The following is an 18,227-nucleotide window of genomic DNA, read 5'->3' as shown; positions in this document are numbered from 1 at the left end:
TTTGCGGCCGTCGGGACCGGAGCAGCGGGGCGGGACCTAAACATAGCCCCAACCCAAAGATGCCCAGCAGAACGCTCCAAACAAAACCGAAACGGTGGCCGCATCTGTGTGTGTGTGACCGGGAAGAGGGGTTGGTCTCACTTGCAACATAGTTTGCGCTTCTGTGTGTGTGGCCAAAGAATGGAAGAGAAACTGCCATGGCCATGCAAGCCCATTAAATCAACTCCCCTTCCCTCCGACTCTCTCAACTCAGTCATATTCTATAATACAACGCAAGGTCACAGAGCCCACGTGAAAACTAGTTTCCCAGTTTCACTCTGACCCTCCATCAATGTAGCCAGCTAGATTTTAGGTTACCGGCTTCTATTCTGCAGGAGAACTTTTGAGTCTCGGGAGATTCAGTGTTTCTTCCTCCCGCCTCTCACAGTGCATCTTTCATTTGCTTTTCTTTGTAAAGCCAGGGCTCCTCGACTGCCTCCCGAGGAAGTCCTGCGCTCTGGCGCGCCGCACCTCGCCTGCCGCAGAGCGGCGCGGGCAGCAGGCCGGGCGCTAGGACCGCGGGGAGTCCGGGCGGCCGCGGCGCTACCTTAAACCCAGCCCAATGCCGCTGCCTGCGCCACTCTGCGCGCCGGCGGGGGCTGCGCAGGAGGAGCGCTCCGCCCGGCTACAACGCTCCGCGAGCCGGCGCGGCAACACCTGTTCGCGGCAGCCTGGGCGGCACGCGAGCTCCCGGACGCGGCTCTCCTCGCTCGCCGCTCGCCACCCGTTCTAAGCCAATGGACATCTGCCGAACCTCTGGAGAATCCTGGATACTAGCTTTGGACGCCTAAAGTTTCTTCTTCTTTTTGTTTTATTATTATTATCATTTTTTGGAGGGGGGACCGGGAGGGGAGATTTGTCGCCGCCACCAACGTGAGATTTTTTTTTTCCCCTTGGAGGATTCATGCTGATGTCTGCAGAGTCGGTTAGAGAGTAAAAACAGCGCATGCCTTCCTGGAGTCAGGATCCGTAAATTCTGACGTAGCCCGTGCATCTTAAAAATCCCTATAATAACGCCTAGGCATTTAAGTTGCTATGGTCATTCTGATCTCAAACCAAATGGAGAAACTACGGATTTTTTTTCCTTATTACGGTCGGATGGGATGAAGACCTTCCTGCCTGCTAAGAGCTGGGGATCTGTCTATAGAGATACATAGATATGTTTATCAGTATGTCAGTGTGTGAGTATAAAGTGGTGGTTTCTTAGACTATCAGTGGTTTGACCTTGAACCTGTGCCAGTGAAACAGCAGATTACTTTTATTTATGCATTTAATGGATTGAAGAAAAGAACCTTTTTTTTTCTCTCTCTGCAACTGCAGTAAGGGAGGGGAGTTGGATATACCTCGCCTAATATCTCCTTGGTTGACACCATCATTATTGTTTATTCTTGTGCTCCAAAAGCCGAGTCCTCTGATGGCTCCCTTAGGTGAAGTTGGGAACTATTTCGGTGTGCAGGATGCGGTGCCGTTTGGGAATGTGCCCGTGTTGCCGGTGGACAGCCCGGTTTTGTTAAGTGACCACCTGGGTCAGTCCGAAGCAGGGGGGCTCCCCAGGGGACCCGCAGTCACGGACTTGGATCATTTAAAGGGGATTCTCAGGCGGAGGCAGCTATACTGCAGGACTGGATTTCACTTAGAAATCTTCCCCAATGGTACTATCCAGGGAACCAGGAAAGACCACAGCCGATTTGGTAGGTATACCATTAACCCTTTAGTGTCCATGAGATGACATGTTGAAATTATAACTACCAAGAAGGTGGTGGCCGGGTGGGGGACGTGGGAAGGGTTCTCCCCTCCTCCCTTCTTTCTCTGTATCTCTCTCTCTCTCTCTCTCTCTGTCTTGCCAGCTCAGAAAAGAAAAAAAAAAGCCTCCGGAATTGCAGATCTGCCGCTGGCACTGATGCAAGTATACCCTGAAAGGCCCCCTACTTTTAATTTAAAGGGGGGCATAATTTATGAATATAATACAAGTTTCCAGGTCTTTTGCATCAGATACACGGGTTTAGGAAGTTTCTTTTGAATGGACTGATTGCACGAGTTTAAAGCTTTAATCATTAACTCCTGAGAACTTAATGCAGTTTCTTGAAGGCAGTGGGTATCTTGTGCCCAAATTAAGGTGTTTTTTTTTCCTTTCTCGCTTTCCTCTAATAAGTATACTGCTTGAATTGTATATTAAGCGCATTGTTTATTCCCCCCTGTGGGGGTCTGAAAGCCCCATAGGCGAAGGTTGCTGACGGATTGTCCTGTTGAGAGGACTAAAGTCATATTTTAGGCTCCGTGAAAAGCTGGGGCAGAGGCTTGGGGAAAATGACTTGGGAAGAGGCAGGACGCCCAGGGGTTTTTGTCCTTCCAGCTATCAAGTGACAACCTCTGCTTTTAAATTTCCGTAGTGTGCAGCCCTGTGTGTCTCCTGCGTGGCTTTCTGGTGTGAGTGTGCGCGCGCGTGCAAACGCTGCGAGCTAATTTTAAAGGGCATTCCGAGGATTTCATTTTTCAGCGGAGGGTATTTGTGACTCAGCACTGAGGGCTGCAGACTCGAGGGCTGGTGGCTCTGCCCACTTTATGCCTGCACACACGTGCTTGCCTGGGCACCCTGAGCCCAACAGCACGAAGTCAACCAACAGTCATAACTGGGTGTACTCTTGAGTTTTTTCCTTACTTAAAAAAGAAAAAAAGTAAGCGCCAGTTTGGGCAACTAGACTGTTGGAGTTAACTTCTGAGTGAACCCACCTGACAACACTTAAACTAGGTCGTAAAAAATAAAGTCCTGTGGTGATTTTTCTTCCTCATGCTTTAGTGCCAGATGTTGAACACAATGTAAACTGTATGTTTAGCTTCGTGCGGCTGCGGATGATGCCAGAAGGTGAGGAGGATTCAGGCCTGGGCTGGGTATGGTCCCAGATCCACGAGGCCCAGGATTTGCTCCTCGTGCTCACCCCTGAGCCTAAGCCCACAGCTGAGCCTAGTAGTGTGAAATTGCTGTGGCCGTCTCCTCTCGCTGCTTAAAAAAAAAAAAAAAAAAGTTATAGCTCTTCGCTTTGCAATTATTCAGTTGAAATATAACTATCCCCTCCCCACCCCAGACGTAAAGGTAGATTCTGGTTGTTGCAAAGAGAAGACTAAACTTTACTAAGTAAAGTGCTGTTTCCTTCTGGCCTCTTTAAGGGCTGCCACCCTGCCTAGCGTTCGATACCAGAACAACAGGCAGTGGGCGGCCCTGGGTGGGCGAGCGAGTGTGTCCGGGGCTGCGGCGGCCACCCGCAGGGTGTCGGGGCCGCGCCGGCCGAGGCGAGCGGCGTGGGCGGCCAACCTAGGTGTGTCAGGCTGCCGGAGCTCCAGCCCTCCCGCGCTCGCGGCCGGCAGGTGCCCGCTCGGCCGCCCGGGCCCCGCGGCGCACTTAGCGGCTGCCTGGCCGGCTCCGCGCGGTCCTAAACGCGCTCGCGTTCTGGCTCCCTTTCCGCCCGGCTCGGGTGCAGCCTCCAGTGCTGCGGGGACCACGGGGCCGGGGGGCGGCAAGCAGGGGCTGAAACACTTCTGGCCGCGTTTAGGGAATCCGGTTTTTCATTTTGGCCCAAGTCGAGCCCCTTCGCTTTCTCTTTGTGTGTGAGAGTGGGTCTGGCGGGGCTGACAGCCGCCGCCCCAGGCAGCGCGGTGGTTTGCGGTGTGGGAACGGCTGGAGGCGCGCGCAGCGGCAGGAGAGTTGGTGGCGGGGACAGAGGACGGGCTGGAGGTCGGACCCCTGAGCTCCCCTGTCACATTCCGTGTCCCTCCCCTTCTTCTGAAGCACGCAGCCGGGTTGTGGAGACTTGAAGGGCTCCGTGGTGCCCGGGAGGTGGGTCGGGGGCCCCTGGCCGGAGCCGCAGGGGAAGGAGTGGGGGTGGGGGGACAAAGGGCCGCGGAGGCGGGCGGAGGGGGTGGCGTGCTATTGTTAACCGCTTTCCGAGAGCAGAGCTCGCGAGCTCGCCGATCGCGATCTGGCTTTCCCGCGCCCCCGCCTCGGCTCCGGCTTCACAGCCGGGGGAGCCTGGGGTGCGCGCGGGAGCGCGGCGGGGGCGCACGGCTGCAGGGGCGCCGCAGCAGGCCCGAGCCGGTTTTATTGTGTGGATCAGCCGAGCCTGTCTTTGAGAGACCCTGTTAGAACTCCGGTGCAGCACGACTGGGCCCTGGTGTGCAGAGATTATGGGATGTTCCAGTTGGGGCTCCTCCACGCACCCCTTCCCTCCATGAGCATTTTTTTTTTTTTTTTGATGCAGTCACCTTTAGAATAGGACGTTTGCCACACGCAATCGAGTCATTAGAAATCCCGTAACTCTGCCACTGGGGAAAGCGCGGATGCAAGGGCGGGGGACACGGGGGAGGGCCGGAGAGGCGCGTTCCAGGGTGAGCGGACGAGGACCGCGGCGGGCTACAGTGGCTCGATAGAAACCGTTAAACAAAAAGCTAGACCCCTCACCCCTAGAGGTCGGAGAAAGGTGTTGCCAAGGAAGTGGCATCTCCACTCCTTAGACACTCTCGGCACTGTGTTGGTGGGGTGGATGTAGAGGCTGGGGTAGGGAAGAGGGGGTAGTGTTGGATGAGAGGGGAGCGGAAGCCCCGGCCCAGGTTGGGGACTGGGGGCGCCGAGCCGCGAGCTAGCCCGTCGGCCTGGCGTCGGCCGAGGGGGAAGGGCGCCCTGGCGCTCCGCTGTGCCACTCACCCTGGCTGGGATGGAGTTGAGTGGGTGGCTGTGCGCAGTGGGGGTGGGGAAGCAGGGTGAGGCAGGAGCGTTATTTAAGTCTTTCATCCGGTTGCAGTGAGAAGCAGGCCCCCGGGGTGACAGCAGTGCCGCGGTCTCCCGCTGCTGCCGCTGCGGCAGGTCCCAATATTAGCAACCTCCGCAGAGCGGTGGTGCGTGTGCCGGGAGCCTCCTACCCTCGCCTTCCCAGCCCCGCCCGGAACGGGGCCGCGGCGGCGCTAGGACCCCGTGGCGCGCGCGGGGAAGGCGGAGGGAGGGCACGGGCGCCGGGAGGGGGCGAGGGGACTGCAGCTCCCCGGCTCTGGCACACCTGGCGCTCCCGCGCGCCGCCGCGACCTCACCTTCGGCCCTCCTCCTCTTCTGGCAGCAGCCTCCCCTCCGCAGCCCGGCTCCCCTCTGGGGACTTCGTCCTCACACTCAGTTTCTCTAGAAAAGAGTAACTGTAGGCGGGGGGCGGGGTGGGTTTACACCTTGATTAAAATAGAAGGTGCATTTTCTACCTGAAATGAAACAGCAGAAGGAAACCTGCTGGAAAAAGGATTTTTGCCGCCCCCATGCAGCCGCAGGTGACTGCAGCTGCTGGCAAGCTTGGCAGTGACACAGCAGCGGCAGTGCAGAGGACTTGGGGGTGGGGGAGTCTTATGTTCCAGCAGGAGCTGCGGAGGTGACAACTTAGGTGGGACCTTGAAGGAGCCCTTTGTGGTTTTTTTTTTTTTTTCCTCTGGGGTTGGTGGTGTGGAGATAAGATTGAACAAGGAGAAAAGGAACTCACAATTGTATCTCTGTGCAGTAGGCTGGGGAAGCGAGATGTCTCGTTTCATCTGTATATTTATATACCTATGTGTATATATAGCTCACTTTTAAAGCACTCCAGCCTTGCTAGATGGGCAAAAAAGTGAGCAGAAAATCATTTGGGGAAAAAGTAATGTAAAATAATAAAAACATGAACGCTGGGCCTGATATGCTATTTAGCTTGCTTGGGAAGCCTAAGTCTAACCCTTTTTGGCGGGGGTTAGGTAGCTCTGAAAGGCTGGTCTTCAGGTTCTCCGTTGAGCACCCGAACTGTGGCTTCTATTCAAAGGGGGGTCAGGTGAAGGTTTTACTAGAGGGAAGAAATACGATAGTATAATTGTTTTTTTAAAATGGGTGTTTCAAACTTATTTCCTGGGTTTTGAACTTTATTCTGTTCTATGTATCTGACTCTTCAATGTCTCAGGAAAACACTGGGTGTTTAAGGAGATGGTTTTAGGATTGCTTCAGGTTCTGGAAAAGTTGGTGGAGTTTTAACTCCCATTCGGTTAGTCATTTCCTATGTAAACTCTGAGATGTGCTCAAGTTGCTACAGATCCGAACTTACCCCGGTGCAGGATCTGAGATGGTTGATCTAGCAGCCCTGGTTGGAGCTTCTCTAGGTGAGCAGGAAGCTCTACAGGGAAGAGGCTTCATCATGAATGTTCTGCAGCCTCATGCCCTGCCCCTCTCGACAGTCTGCATACGTCTGCGTGGTCTGAAGAGTGCACTTCTCTAATGTGTCGGGGGCTCTTAGGTCAGAGAAACGTGATGAGGGCCAGAGTGGAGCAGCTCTGACTGCCTTGCTCTCCCACTGCTGGCCTCGCATGGCCTTGGAGGTGAGGCCCAGCACAGATGGGCTGTAGGGGGCGGTGCCAGCTTTTGCTAATGGTCCATGTGAACAGAACTGGGGCAGCCCATCAGCTCTGGGGATAGTCACTAACAGTGAGTCTGGAGCAACTGGCAAGGTCCGGTGTGGTGATTTTCCTGAAATAGTCCAGGCATTGACCTGGTCTCTCATGGACCATGGATGAGCTCACACCTCATCAAATCCAGTGGGGTCCCAATGAGCATGTCCTCATTTGGAACTGTTGGCTGCTGTGGAAGACAATAAAGAAATGACAGTAGTCACCGACCCTGTGCTTCCCATGTCACCCTATCACTACCCATTATTGTGGGCCTTCTGAGCTAAGGATGTCAAGGCTGTGTCTGCCCAAAATGAGGGACAGGCTGCCATGGTACACGTGTGTGCCATAGTTCTAATTTTAGGCACAATCTCATCATTCCCTCCCTCCCTCCTCCCCTCTTCCTTCCTTCTTTTCTTTGCTCATTCCTTCTTTCCCTTTCTCTCTCCTTGATCATTAAACATTCAGAGGTCTCTGCACAGAATTCTGGCGGTTACTGATCCAGCCCCCCTGTGCTGCCCAGTCACGTGGGCAGATAACATGTGGAGCAGGTTGTACTCAGGGAGTGCAGTTGGAAGCACTTGCCTGGTACCAGCTCCACCCCAGAGAGAGGTGAATGGACCTGGTTAAGGTTATAGAATTTATTGTGAACAAGAGGGTACCAGGAATGATGAGGTTTCTGGTCTGGTTGAGCTGGGATCCTGTTGCGAGGTTGCCACATCTTCCTGACCTTACAACAGTGGAATTCTTTGCGTGGGGGAGAAGGAGTGTGACCCCTACTTTCAGGTGGTCTACTTGTCCTTGCATCACTGAGGTGACCACATAAAAAGCTGGGCTATTCTTTTGAGGTCTCTATTTTTAAGAAACTGCAGAGAAATGGGTGGTGGTTTGAGGTGATGAAATCTTTTCCACCAGGGGTCACTAGGTAGTTCCTTCTCACTTGGATAGCTTTTTGGAGACTTATCTCGGGTATTTATTTTCTTGGGAAGCTTCTGACTTGCCTTCAGAAACCCAGATGAGCTGCCCGTCTTTGGACTGCCCATACCCTGAACAGTTCCCTGTCACTGCATTTGCCATACTCTTGTTATAGTTATCTGTTTACGTGTCCTTCTTCCCAGCAGATGGTGAGCAAAAATTTGAGGGTAATAGGACCTAGGCTATATCTGGTTCATCTTTATATACTCAATAAATGGCATGGTGCTTGGCTTATCATAATCCCTCAGTAATAGCTTCTTGAATGAAAAAATGAACGACTATGAATTACAGCTGTCTTGTCAATGCCAGAAAAAGAAACTAGATAGATATCTTAATATCTTCATTTCCAAATTATATAATGATAATACCTTCAGAACTCAACTGTATGAAAATGGTACAGAAATCACAGAAGCATTAAAAAAGGTAAAGCCAAATGTAAGATGTGCATAATAGTTAAGGGAATAGGTTTTGGAGTCCAGTTGCTTGGGGGCTAATTATTAACCTCCTTCCACCTCAATTTCCCCATTTGTACACTGGGGATTAGAATATTGTAATGTCTAGAGTTGTTCTGAGGATTAAATGAGAGAAGGCCTCTCATTCGGCATAGACTAAACGCTCGAGAATTTTCGCTTTTACAGTTATCACTGCTGCTGTTGTTATTTTTTTTTTTCTTGATGTTCTGCAGACCAGCCAGTGAAATGGTTTTGTGAAATCACATACACCTTATTCTTTGTTGGACCTGATGGGCGACATTAGCTAATACTCATTATTAGTCCTCAGCTACTCTATGTGTGGAGAAAACAGAAAGATCATCACATGCCCCCTTAGAAGCTGCAAATACCCTTTAGTTTTATGATTAAACCTTTCCTTATTGATCTGGTAAATGAAATCATTCAGACCTCAAAAGGGACCAGATGTTTCTGCATTTCATCTTACGATGAAAATTGGACATTAACTCCTTACATTAATTTCAGGATATGTATGACCCACATTTTGGTGTGCTTTCAGGTAACTAAGAAGATATTCACATACCTGTGACTGCTAATAGTAATAAAATGCCACAATTTTAATTATTTTTGACTCAGAAGAATTCGAAGTAGTACAATGAAATAAAATGCATCAAAAAGGGAGCGATTCATGAGAAATGAATCCCATGGAAATACTGCCTTATTTATATTCCCATTTGCTTTGTGAGTAGGGAAGGCTAGTAATAAACTGGCTTCTTTTGGATGTATCTTCCATCGTAGAGTCATAGATTATCAGATTCAAAACATGATTTGTAATTTCACTTTATTTTTTAATATACTATTTAACATCCTATTAAAATAATTAAATTTGAATCTTCAGATATTCTGTAAACTGTAAGCACAAGATAAGTTTGTTACATTTTATCCTTATGAAAGAATTAGGAATACCCCTTTAGAAGAAATAGCTCTTCTTTTTACTTCACCTTGGAATAGTTTCCTCTTGAGTTAATCCTTTATTAGATTTATGCTGTTCATGTCTTCTTTTGATTGCAGCACCAGTGTATTTTGAGAGAGTTGCAAAATTAATTGTTGAAAATTCATGTAAGTGCTTTTTTATTAGTCACATGAGACTGACTATAGCACTGTAAGTTTTTTTCTGAACTCATAAATGTAAGTAAAATTTTTAATATTTGAAAGTATTTTTAAGACAACTCAGTATTTGATATGCATTAATGTAAGATCTACATAAAATGTAGCACTTTAGTTTACAATAAAAAGGAAAAAATCTCTGAGTACAAATAATATTAGCAGTGTCCTGCTGGGCTTGGTGGCTCACACCTGTAATCCCAGCACTTTGGGAGGCAGAGGCAGGTGGATCACGAGGTCAGGAGATCAAGACCATCCTGGCTAACACGGTGAAACCCCATCTCTACTAAAAAATACACAAAAAAGAAAAAGCCAGGCGTGGTGGCTGTTGCCTGTACTCCCAGCTACTAGGGAGGCTGAGGCAGGAGAATGGTGTGAACCCAGGAGGCAGAGCTTGCAGTGAGCCGAGATCGTGCCACTGCACTCCAGCCTGGGCGACAGAGCGAGACTCCATCTCAAAAAAAAAAAAAAAAAAATAGCAGTGTGTCCTAAATATCCTGTGGGCTAATCATCTTATAACCACAATATAGTTAGAGAAATTTGAAGCTGCTGTTGTGTGGCCATAAAATTCTGGATTTATGCCCAGCTTAGGTGTTATTCTTAGTGAGGTAAGCAAGGGGAAAGAAGGAAGTAAAAGAAGATCATTGTGTTGATTTGATTTTGGGATGCAGCATTCCATGCCTACTTTAAATCAAGAGCAGTATTATCTCTTCAGAATATTATTATTTTAATTGCTTAACTATCTCTGAGGTTTAGATAAGCATAGCAGAAACCAATACTTTGTTTAAGCAAAAATATTTGGGATGTATTTGGGCAGTTTTAGTTTTCTAGATAGAGTTAAAAAAAAGCTACACAATACAGAGCTGGATAATTTTCTGTATAAACCAATCAAAGCTTTAGTTAGCACCTCATTCTCCTTGAGAGACAGACCATTCTCTGAACAGAATAGTTTCTTTTTTTTTGCTACTTAAACAGATATTTATTTCTCCCAGTTCTAAAGGCTGGGAAGTCCAAGAGCAAGATACTCATACACAGATACTTAACTTCATGTTTATAAAGTGGAAGTAGATTGTCTTTTTTTAAAAAAAGTATTGTTTAGTGAATGGTCTTACGTCTCTCAAAATAAGAGAATCACAGATACTTAACTTCGTGTTTACAAAGTGGATGTAGATTGTCTTTCTCTTAAATTCTCTTTTAAGTTAATTAGATTATGTACACACTGGTTTTTCCGCCCTATTACTTCTTGGCATATCTATGTAGACACTAGCTTTTTAATTTTTAAAATGTTTTGTTTATTGCATAAGTCATGTTGGTAAGTATTTTTGTATCATTATAAGATAGAATTTAGTTGGAAATCAATTCTTTTACACAGTGATTTTAAAAGAGAAGACACTTCTTTAACTAGCGTGGGGTTATCCGAGTGGGGAGGTGGGCTCAGTGTCCTCTCCAAAACCCCGGGGACGCTGGGACTCTAAGGACATGCTCCGTGCTCTGACCTGTCCTCTGCCTTCTACTCTTTGTTTACAGGCATTCTGGAATTTATCAGTATAGCGGTGGGCCTGGTCAGCATTCGAGGCGTGGACAGTGGACTCTACCTCGGGATGAATGAGAAGGGGGAGTTGTATGGATCAGTAAGTACTGGAGGGACTTCATCCAGCTTTATGCTCCATGTTTGATTTGAACAGCTGTCTTTTCTCTGGATTAAAAAGGGCCAGAAATGAAACTGAGTCTGTTTGGAAGGCAAGTGTAAGTTTTTACTTTTTGAGGAAAGCCATTTTATTTTTATTAATAGATAAACAGCTCTGCATCTTCACTAGACCAAAGTTGCTAAGAAAATGCTTTATTTATATGCCAAACCATCTTAATTATCAAGTAAATAAAAAAATTTACAAGTGTGAAAAATCCCATCTCCTTGTATTGAATGAGAGTTATTTTTGAAATGAATTGAAATGATCTCCTCCTAAGCTTTGCCAAGCATTGTAATTAAAACTAGAAATAGACCATGCAGTGAATCTAAACTCTCTCTGAGCTACATCCAAGATTTTCATTATGCAGAGAAGAAGGGAGATGGAAATTATTGTCAGATATTTTTTGTATATGAATAGGAATATTACAATATTATAATTATTTGCAAATGTTATGAATTTCTTTTTTTCCCCACTCCCCATCCCCACTAGGTTGTAAGTGAAGATTTAATTTATTGTGGAGATAAATAAAGGGGAGACAGTGAAGAAGTATTTATTGTGCCCTGCCAGGTGCCAGGCAGGCACTGTTCTAGGTGCTGAGGTGTGAATGAGACAAAGTCTGCTCTTCCACTCTGTGGGGGGACTAACTTTCCATCATGATACCGCTTTACTGCTGTTAATGCAGTACCTAAAACACAGTGCATGGTACGCAGCAGGGACTTAATACATTTTTGCTTAATGTGTAAGTATGAAGAATATATACTAACTTGGGTTTTCAACATTCAAACTTGTAATGAAATTAATCTTTAGTGTTTCTCTCTTTCTCTTTCTCTTTTCTTTTCTTTCTTTCCTTCCTTCTTTTCCTTTCCTTTTCCTTTTCCTTTCCTTTTATTCTGAGATAGGGTATTGCTGTTGCCCAGGCTGGAGTGCAGTGGTGTAATCATTGCTCACCGCAGCCTGGAACTCCTGGGCTCAGAAGATCCTCCTGCCTCAGCCTCCTGTGTAGCTGGGACTGTGGGTGTGCATCACCACATGTGGTTAACGAAAAATGTTTTTTTTGTAGAGACAAGGTCGTGCTATGTTGCTCAGGCTGGTATTGAACTCCTGGCCTCAAGTGATCCTCTTGCCCTGGTCTCCCAAAGTAATTTATTATTGCAATTACTGGTGGTCAAATGAGAATTTAATCCATGTTTTCTGAAATATGAGAACTTTAGTTTATAAAAAGTTGAAAATGAACAGAAGCTTAGAATGAGAAAAGTTTTGGAGTTCTCAATACACAGAAATGAAGGGCAAAAATGTTTCTAGATATAATTTTCTACCATTAGGCTTGTAAAAGTATGTATATATAGATACACACATGCATATGTATAAAATGCTAAAATGTATTTGTAAGTATAGGGTTGGCTTTAGCTTTTTAAACACAGTGGATGGTTTAGGCAAAATTATGAACTCCCTACACAACTTTTGTGAATACCTTTGAGTGTGAAGAAAGATGAGATACAAGATAAAGGAAACTTTTACGTTAACAAAATAGAAAATGATGTTCCTTTTTGTAACACCTTTAGTTTTTTTTCTTTCACTTTTAGGTATGTAATGTGGGTTTGAGTGGGTCACAGTTGAACTCAACAAAATGCTTTTTCTGTGTGTGTGAAAGAGAAGTTCTGACTTTTAGTGTGTAGATTTATTGCAGTGGTCTCCCAACTTCATTGATCACGTATCCCCACCAAAAAAGATTTTTTTGAATATGCATCTCAACATATGCATTTTAAATAAATATACTTATTTTGAGTATGCATCTCAAATATGAAATTATTTTAAAATTGTATATATCAAAGTATAGTTTATATATGCCATTTTATAAGCGATAACAGCAAAGAAAACAATTTTAAAGAATAGAATGAATGAGGAAACCTAAATAGGGGCCCTGCTATTTGTTCCCTGCTCCAAGGATCACCTTGCACACCCCTCTGAATTTTTCCCAGTTGAGAGCTGACCAGTCTTTCAGATGAAATCACCAGCATGATTCACACTCCTGTGGTTTATTGGTTGACAAGGAAAGCATGTCTAATTTTGTGTTCAGCAAAGCTGCTGGTAGGATTGTTGCCCGGGCTGAGTCTCATCTCTCCTTCTGGATGATTTAAATGGTTTCTTACTCATGCCTTCCTGCCTGGCACACCCCAGTTCCTAGCACAGTGCCTGGGGCAGCATGAAAGGGACACTGAGTGTAGACCCACGGAGTGCCAGTGACAATACTGCGGGAAACGGCAGCCATGTAGACAGCTGGAGAGCACCATCTTTCCCCTTTTCTGGGAAGTCCAGCTGTCGTCTTAGGTTTTCTGTGACTCCTGGCTGCCTCACCTTAGGCTTTTTGAGCACATACGCAGTGCGTGGGCAGAAGTAGACTTGTCACCAGTACCATACAGCCGCACAGCTTGCCGGCAGTCCAGTCATGGAGTCCCAGCCAGGCAAAGGGCAATGAAAGAAAGGGTAAAATGACTCTTCCTCCGTGTGTGCTTGAGAAGCGCACACCTTCTCACGTGAAGAGTGCGCAGGCATGGAAACTGCTCCGAGGAAAGGTGGCTGCGAGAGACACTTTTCCGTATTATGCTTTCCTTGCGGAAACATCTTCTGCTACTTCCCTGCATCCGTAGTCTTCTGTCTCCAATCCATTCTCCACACTGATGCCAGAAGTACCTTCAAAACCCAGACAGGAGTGTCAGTTGTGCACAGAAATCCCTTCAAATACTTGCTTTTGAAGGATACTGCCCACATTCTTTAATGTGGCATCCAATGCTTAGGATGAACCGCTGCTTGGATCTGCTTTGCCGGGAGCACCTCGTGTGCCTCTTTCCCTGTGCAACTGGAGTCCGTCTGTTTGCTGTTTTCCAAACACATCATGCAGTCTGATTTATACTTGTGGTCCAGTGAATTTCTCTCTCAGATATAAGCTCTTGCCTTCTCCACCTGAAGCAGCAGACTCTATTTAAGATTCAATGGAAATATTACTTCTTCTGCAAAACCTTCATTACACCCCCAATTCTAGTCCTATTTATTCTAGTTAGCATTTCTTGTGTTTTCCTTTGGGCCCTAGGAATGCTTTGTTCCTGTTATTACAGAAGTCACAGTACAGTTTACAGTGTGGTCAATTGTGTTTCTCTGTTCCCTAATGTATCTAAAGGCCATGGACCACATTCTTTTTTTTTTTTTTTTTTTTTTTAAGGTTTCCTAACACACAGCAATGGCTCTTGTACATAGTAGGTGCTCGATGAACGCTCATTGGGTTGAACTGAATTAAAAATTATGATTATTTCTGTCCCTCATTGGGTGCACAGATGTGGCCTCACAGTACCTCCCTTGTCTAGTTACCGTGTATTTAGGTCTCCAGTTGAAGGAGGAATCGCCCTCTTCCATTTCTATGCATAATTGGCCTGCGTCTGCCTGTGTTGTCTCTGGTGTGTGTGGCCCGAGGGGGGTGAGGCTGAGGCTGGAGGAAAGATAGTGTCAAGAGCGTGGTTAACTCTCCTTCTGTATCTGCTACGAAGTAGGCACCAGGCCCTCTTTCTCCTCTTCTGTAAGATGAAGAGCTTGAGTTAGACATCTGGAATGTCTCTTCCCAGTCTGGACGGATCCCAGGAATTCTGTAGTTTGAATTTCTCAGGCTTCTTTCTCAAGTCTTCTCTGTCTGACCCGTGATGTTCTCTGTGCACACAAAATGTTTGTGCAGTGAGACCTTTTTGCCTCTTTTGTAAGCAGCTGGGAGGGAGGCTTCTGGGCGGGAGGTTATTTCCCTTTGGTCTGTCCCTCCTGCAGGTGAGGGGACGGTGACAGTGAAAGTCTTGTTCCTCAGGGGCTGGAATCTCATATTTCCCACTGGGTTTGCGGTTATCCTGCCTCGCGTGGCGGTGAGAATGAGGAGTGACTAAACTATCTCATTTTCATTGTGATGAGATTGAGAGAAGGAAAGAAAGGAGCAATGGTTGTGTTACTAAATACACTTAACGTTTGGAGCCTCCAGGAATCTATCTCTGTGAAGTTGCATGAAGCTCAGTAAACTAAATTGGAGATTTTCTTTCTTTTTTTCCTGAACAGTTAGAAACTGATCTCATTATGAAAGAAGGTAAATAGGAGATTTGGGGAAATCACTTTTATAAAGTAAATCTGTAAATGTGAAATTCATTTAAAGTATATTTTCCTATTTAGGGATTAATTTTCTCTTTTCGTCTATGTAGTTTTTGTTTGCTTGTTTTTGTCTCCAGGTTTACCTTGAGAGTTGATCTAAAAGGTCCGAGGTAAATGGGTTAACACTTCTTCAGAAAAATATACAGGATTCTGATATCCTGTTAGAATGTAGAAATAAGAAAAACTATATTGCTAATGGGTATAATGATTTGATTAGAAGGAGAATATGAATAATTTTAACATGGGGATGGTGTTTGATTATTGTATGCATGTGATAATTTCTCCGTGTATCCATTCATGTATTTGTTTATGTATTTCACATTTATAGCTATGATTCCTCCAGCACTGTGATGAGTGCAAAACAATGAAACAGGTAGCTATACTTGTAAATAATTCAGGGCAGTGCGAAATTTACCATAGTAGAGGAATGGACAGATGTTTTGGCATCCCAGAGGAGTGTGTAAATAACTGCTTGGGGAGGTTGAGCGGCAGCATTGAAAATGGGTCTTGAGGGATAAATAGGAGCCTCAGAAAAGGAAGGGCAGGCAGGTTAGGTCACATGACCCTTCAAATGTGACAATTAAAATATGCTGCCAGGTTGAAATTTCGAGAGGATATTAGATTACACACACAAGACACTTGGCCAGGGGATTAGAGTATTCATTGACATTGGTCACTTTTGTTCTTATCAAAAAGATTAGAGGCATGGCTCTGATAGTTACTTTTAGAGTCTTAATCTAAACTGTTTGAGTATTATAAAAATACTTTTAAAAAGTTTTTTTTTATTTTATGAGATGGAGTCTCACTCTGTCACCCAGGTTGGAGTGTAGTGGCATGATTTCAGCTCACTGCAATCTCTCCTCCTGGGTGCAAGAGGTCCTCCTGCCTTAGCCTTCTGAGTAGCTGGAATTACGGGCGGCACCACCATGCCTGGCTAATTTTTGTATTTTTAGTAGAGATGGGGTTTCACCATGTTGACCAGGCTGATCTTGAACTCCTGACATCAAGTGATCTGCCTGCCTCACCCTTCCAAAGTGTTGGGATTACAGGCATGAACCACCATGCCCAGCTTTCAAGATACTTTAAAACATCAAGAATAATTGACCATAATAAATGCCTCCTTAAAAAAGAATGCCATGAAAAAATTAATCTCCTTCAAGAAGCTTGCATTTAACAAAAGGAATTGACCTTTTCATTAAAAAAGATAGCTGGCACAGGTACTGGCATTGCAAGGATGTTGGAACATATGGCATGGAGTCTGTAAAAGTGACACTGGAGGATGGCACAGAGATGGGGGAGGTACCAACATTTCTGGTTTGTATCCCTTTGTAGCACTTACATTATTTTGGCCAGAATTGTAATTCCTGCTGGCCTCTTTGTTAGATGAAGTTTTTTGGAGTCAGAGTCTTTGGCTTTGTAATTTTTCTCTTTCTTGAAGGCCAGGCAGGGCAATTTATGTGCAGTTGGCACGTGGTAAATGTTTGTTGACCCAGGTATTCACTCCGTCATGAACACGCACATGCGGTGTCTACTGTACATGAGCATGAAAAGTGATAGCACTGATAACAGGGTTATGAACTTGTAGAGCCCAGGCGTTTCCACAGGAATTAGTCAGCTACTGAAACTGAAAATGAGAGAGGTTAAGTGACTTGCTCAAAGGCCCAAAACTTGTAGATGTCGAGTGAGGACCAGCCTCAGGCTGACTGCCTCAGACCAGTGCTTTGCGGCTGTTCCTAGCCTCATCCTGACAGGTGCTTCTTAAAGCAGGTGTTTCCTAGTGGGTTTGGTTATGTTTCCAAGGACACAACAGGGCCTTGGTTTATATGGCTCCGTGTAATCAGTAACCAAGGTGTGATGGGTTTCCACTCTGTTTCCAAAGCACAGAAAGTGTCTTTTAGTAAATACCTCATTTGGGGCAGTTGTTTCTGCTGTGCAGACATATATGAGTCAAAGAAGTTTCTTGCTTGGTGTTCCATATTGTGGGGTAGGTGGGAGGAACCCTGCAGGTCCCTCTGTCCCGGAATTGAGGGACATATCCACCTCTTTAAAAGGAGACAGTGAAGTATATCTCATATCCTTATAATCCTATGTTGACTTAGATTATTTTTGTCATGTTATTTGAATATGTGCACACATGAAACTAGATAACTAGATGGGAATTCCTTATGCCTCTTTGAAAACTGTAATTCAAAACATTTATATGCCAAAATTCAAGTTGAACGGCAAGATCCGTAAAATGCACACTGACACAGTGGATTTCCCATGGAGGAAGATGCTCCCTGACTGAGACGAAGATGCTGGCTCACTGTAAATCCAGCCTTGGCGCTTGGTGCAGCTTCCTGTGAACTCAGGGTGCCTGTCTGCAGAGCACCTCAGGATGACTTGTTCCCCTGCCCCACTTCTTCCTATGTGAGTTCTCGGGACAACAAATGATCTCATCTGATCTTCACATATCTCAGACACACCACCCGTGTACTCAGTGTACCTTTTCTTCTTCCTGTTGGTCCTGATGGTGAAAGTACTGTAGCACTGTGTACCACTGGCAGTAATTGTAAACCCCAGTCCATTCTTGGGGGGCAGTTGTGTAGTTGTGGGATGGTCATCGGTGGGCTCCTGGATACCCTTAAAACAATTCTAGTACTCTTTCATTGACATGGAAAGGCAACGTGAAAACATTCTTGGAGAGAACTTGTGGCCCCGCAGATGATGCCCTTTGCCTTCTAGGTATCTGCGGTGCCAGTGTTGAAGAACACTGCATAGGCATGAAGCTCTGGGCAGGGTCGGAGCTGGGGACGGAGGCCAACCCATGCAATTCATCAGAGACCCCCTCGTCTCCGTCAGGGGCTCTGCAGGAGCAATTTGGAGCCACTTTTGAACAAGGAGAATAACCTTACGTGTTCGTGGAACAGGATACCACACCACATGGCAAGGACCACTCAGCTTCTGGTTTGTCACTGTAGTGGTTCAGTTCCGATTGCTTTGATGGGAGACGTTCAGACACGTCCTGTACAAAGAATGCAATTCACATAAAGGAGATGAATAGGTTCATTTCCTTAGTCACCTGCCTGATAACAGGCATGTTCTGGAGATGGGTGGTTTTCAACAGATATTTTGAGTAATTGAGCATTGCCTTATGCTGTGCTTCATATGTGCATGACCAGTTTTCAAAGAATTGAATAATAATTCTTAGATGATACGGAGGGCAGCTTCTGCTGTATGACTGAGTCCACATATCGTCCTGGTTTTAGAGATGAGGAGGTGAGATTTTAGTGGCTTAATGACTTGTTGAAAGTCACATAGATGATGA

General features: G+C 45.8%; 1 protein-coding gene across 1 annotated transcript in view; it reads left to right on the top strand.

The window, feature by feature from the left end:
• Positions 1–615: 615 nt before the first annotated feature.
• FGF9 (fibroblast growth factor 9) overlaps positions 616–18,227 on the top strand; it is a 32,903-nt gene continuing 15,291 nt past the window's right edge. Inside the window, exons 1-2 of the mRNA XM_033196930.1 lie at positions 616–1,730; positions 10,584–10,687. Of these exons, the coding sequence (XP_033052821.1) occupies positions 1,454–1,730; positions 10,584–10,687 (381 nt within the window). The 5' untranslated portion in view covers positions 616–1,453. The remainder of the gene's footprint in view (positions 1,731–10,583; positions 10,688–18,227) is intronic.

The sequence above is a fragment of the Trachypithecus francoisi genome, unplaced genomic scaffold, assembly GCF_009764315.1.
Source record: "Trachypithecus francoisi isolate TF-2019V2 unplaced genomic scaffold, Tfra_2.0 Contig01676, whole genome shotgun sequence".
Taxonomy (NCBI): Eukaryota; Metazoa; Chordata; class Mammalia; order Primates; family Cercopithecidae; genus Trachypithecus; species Trachypithecus francoisi.
This window is presented reverse-complemented; position numbering and strand designations above follow the sequence as displayed.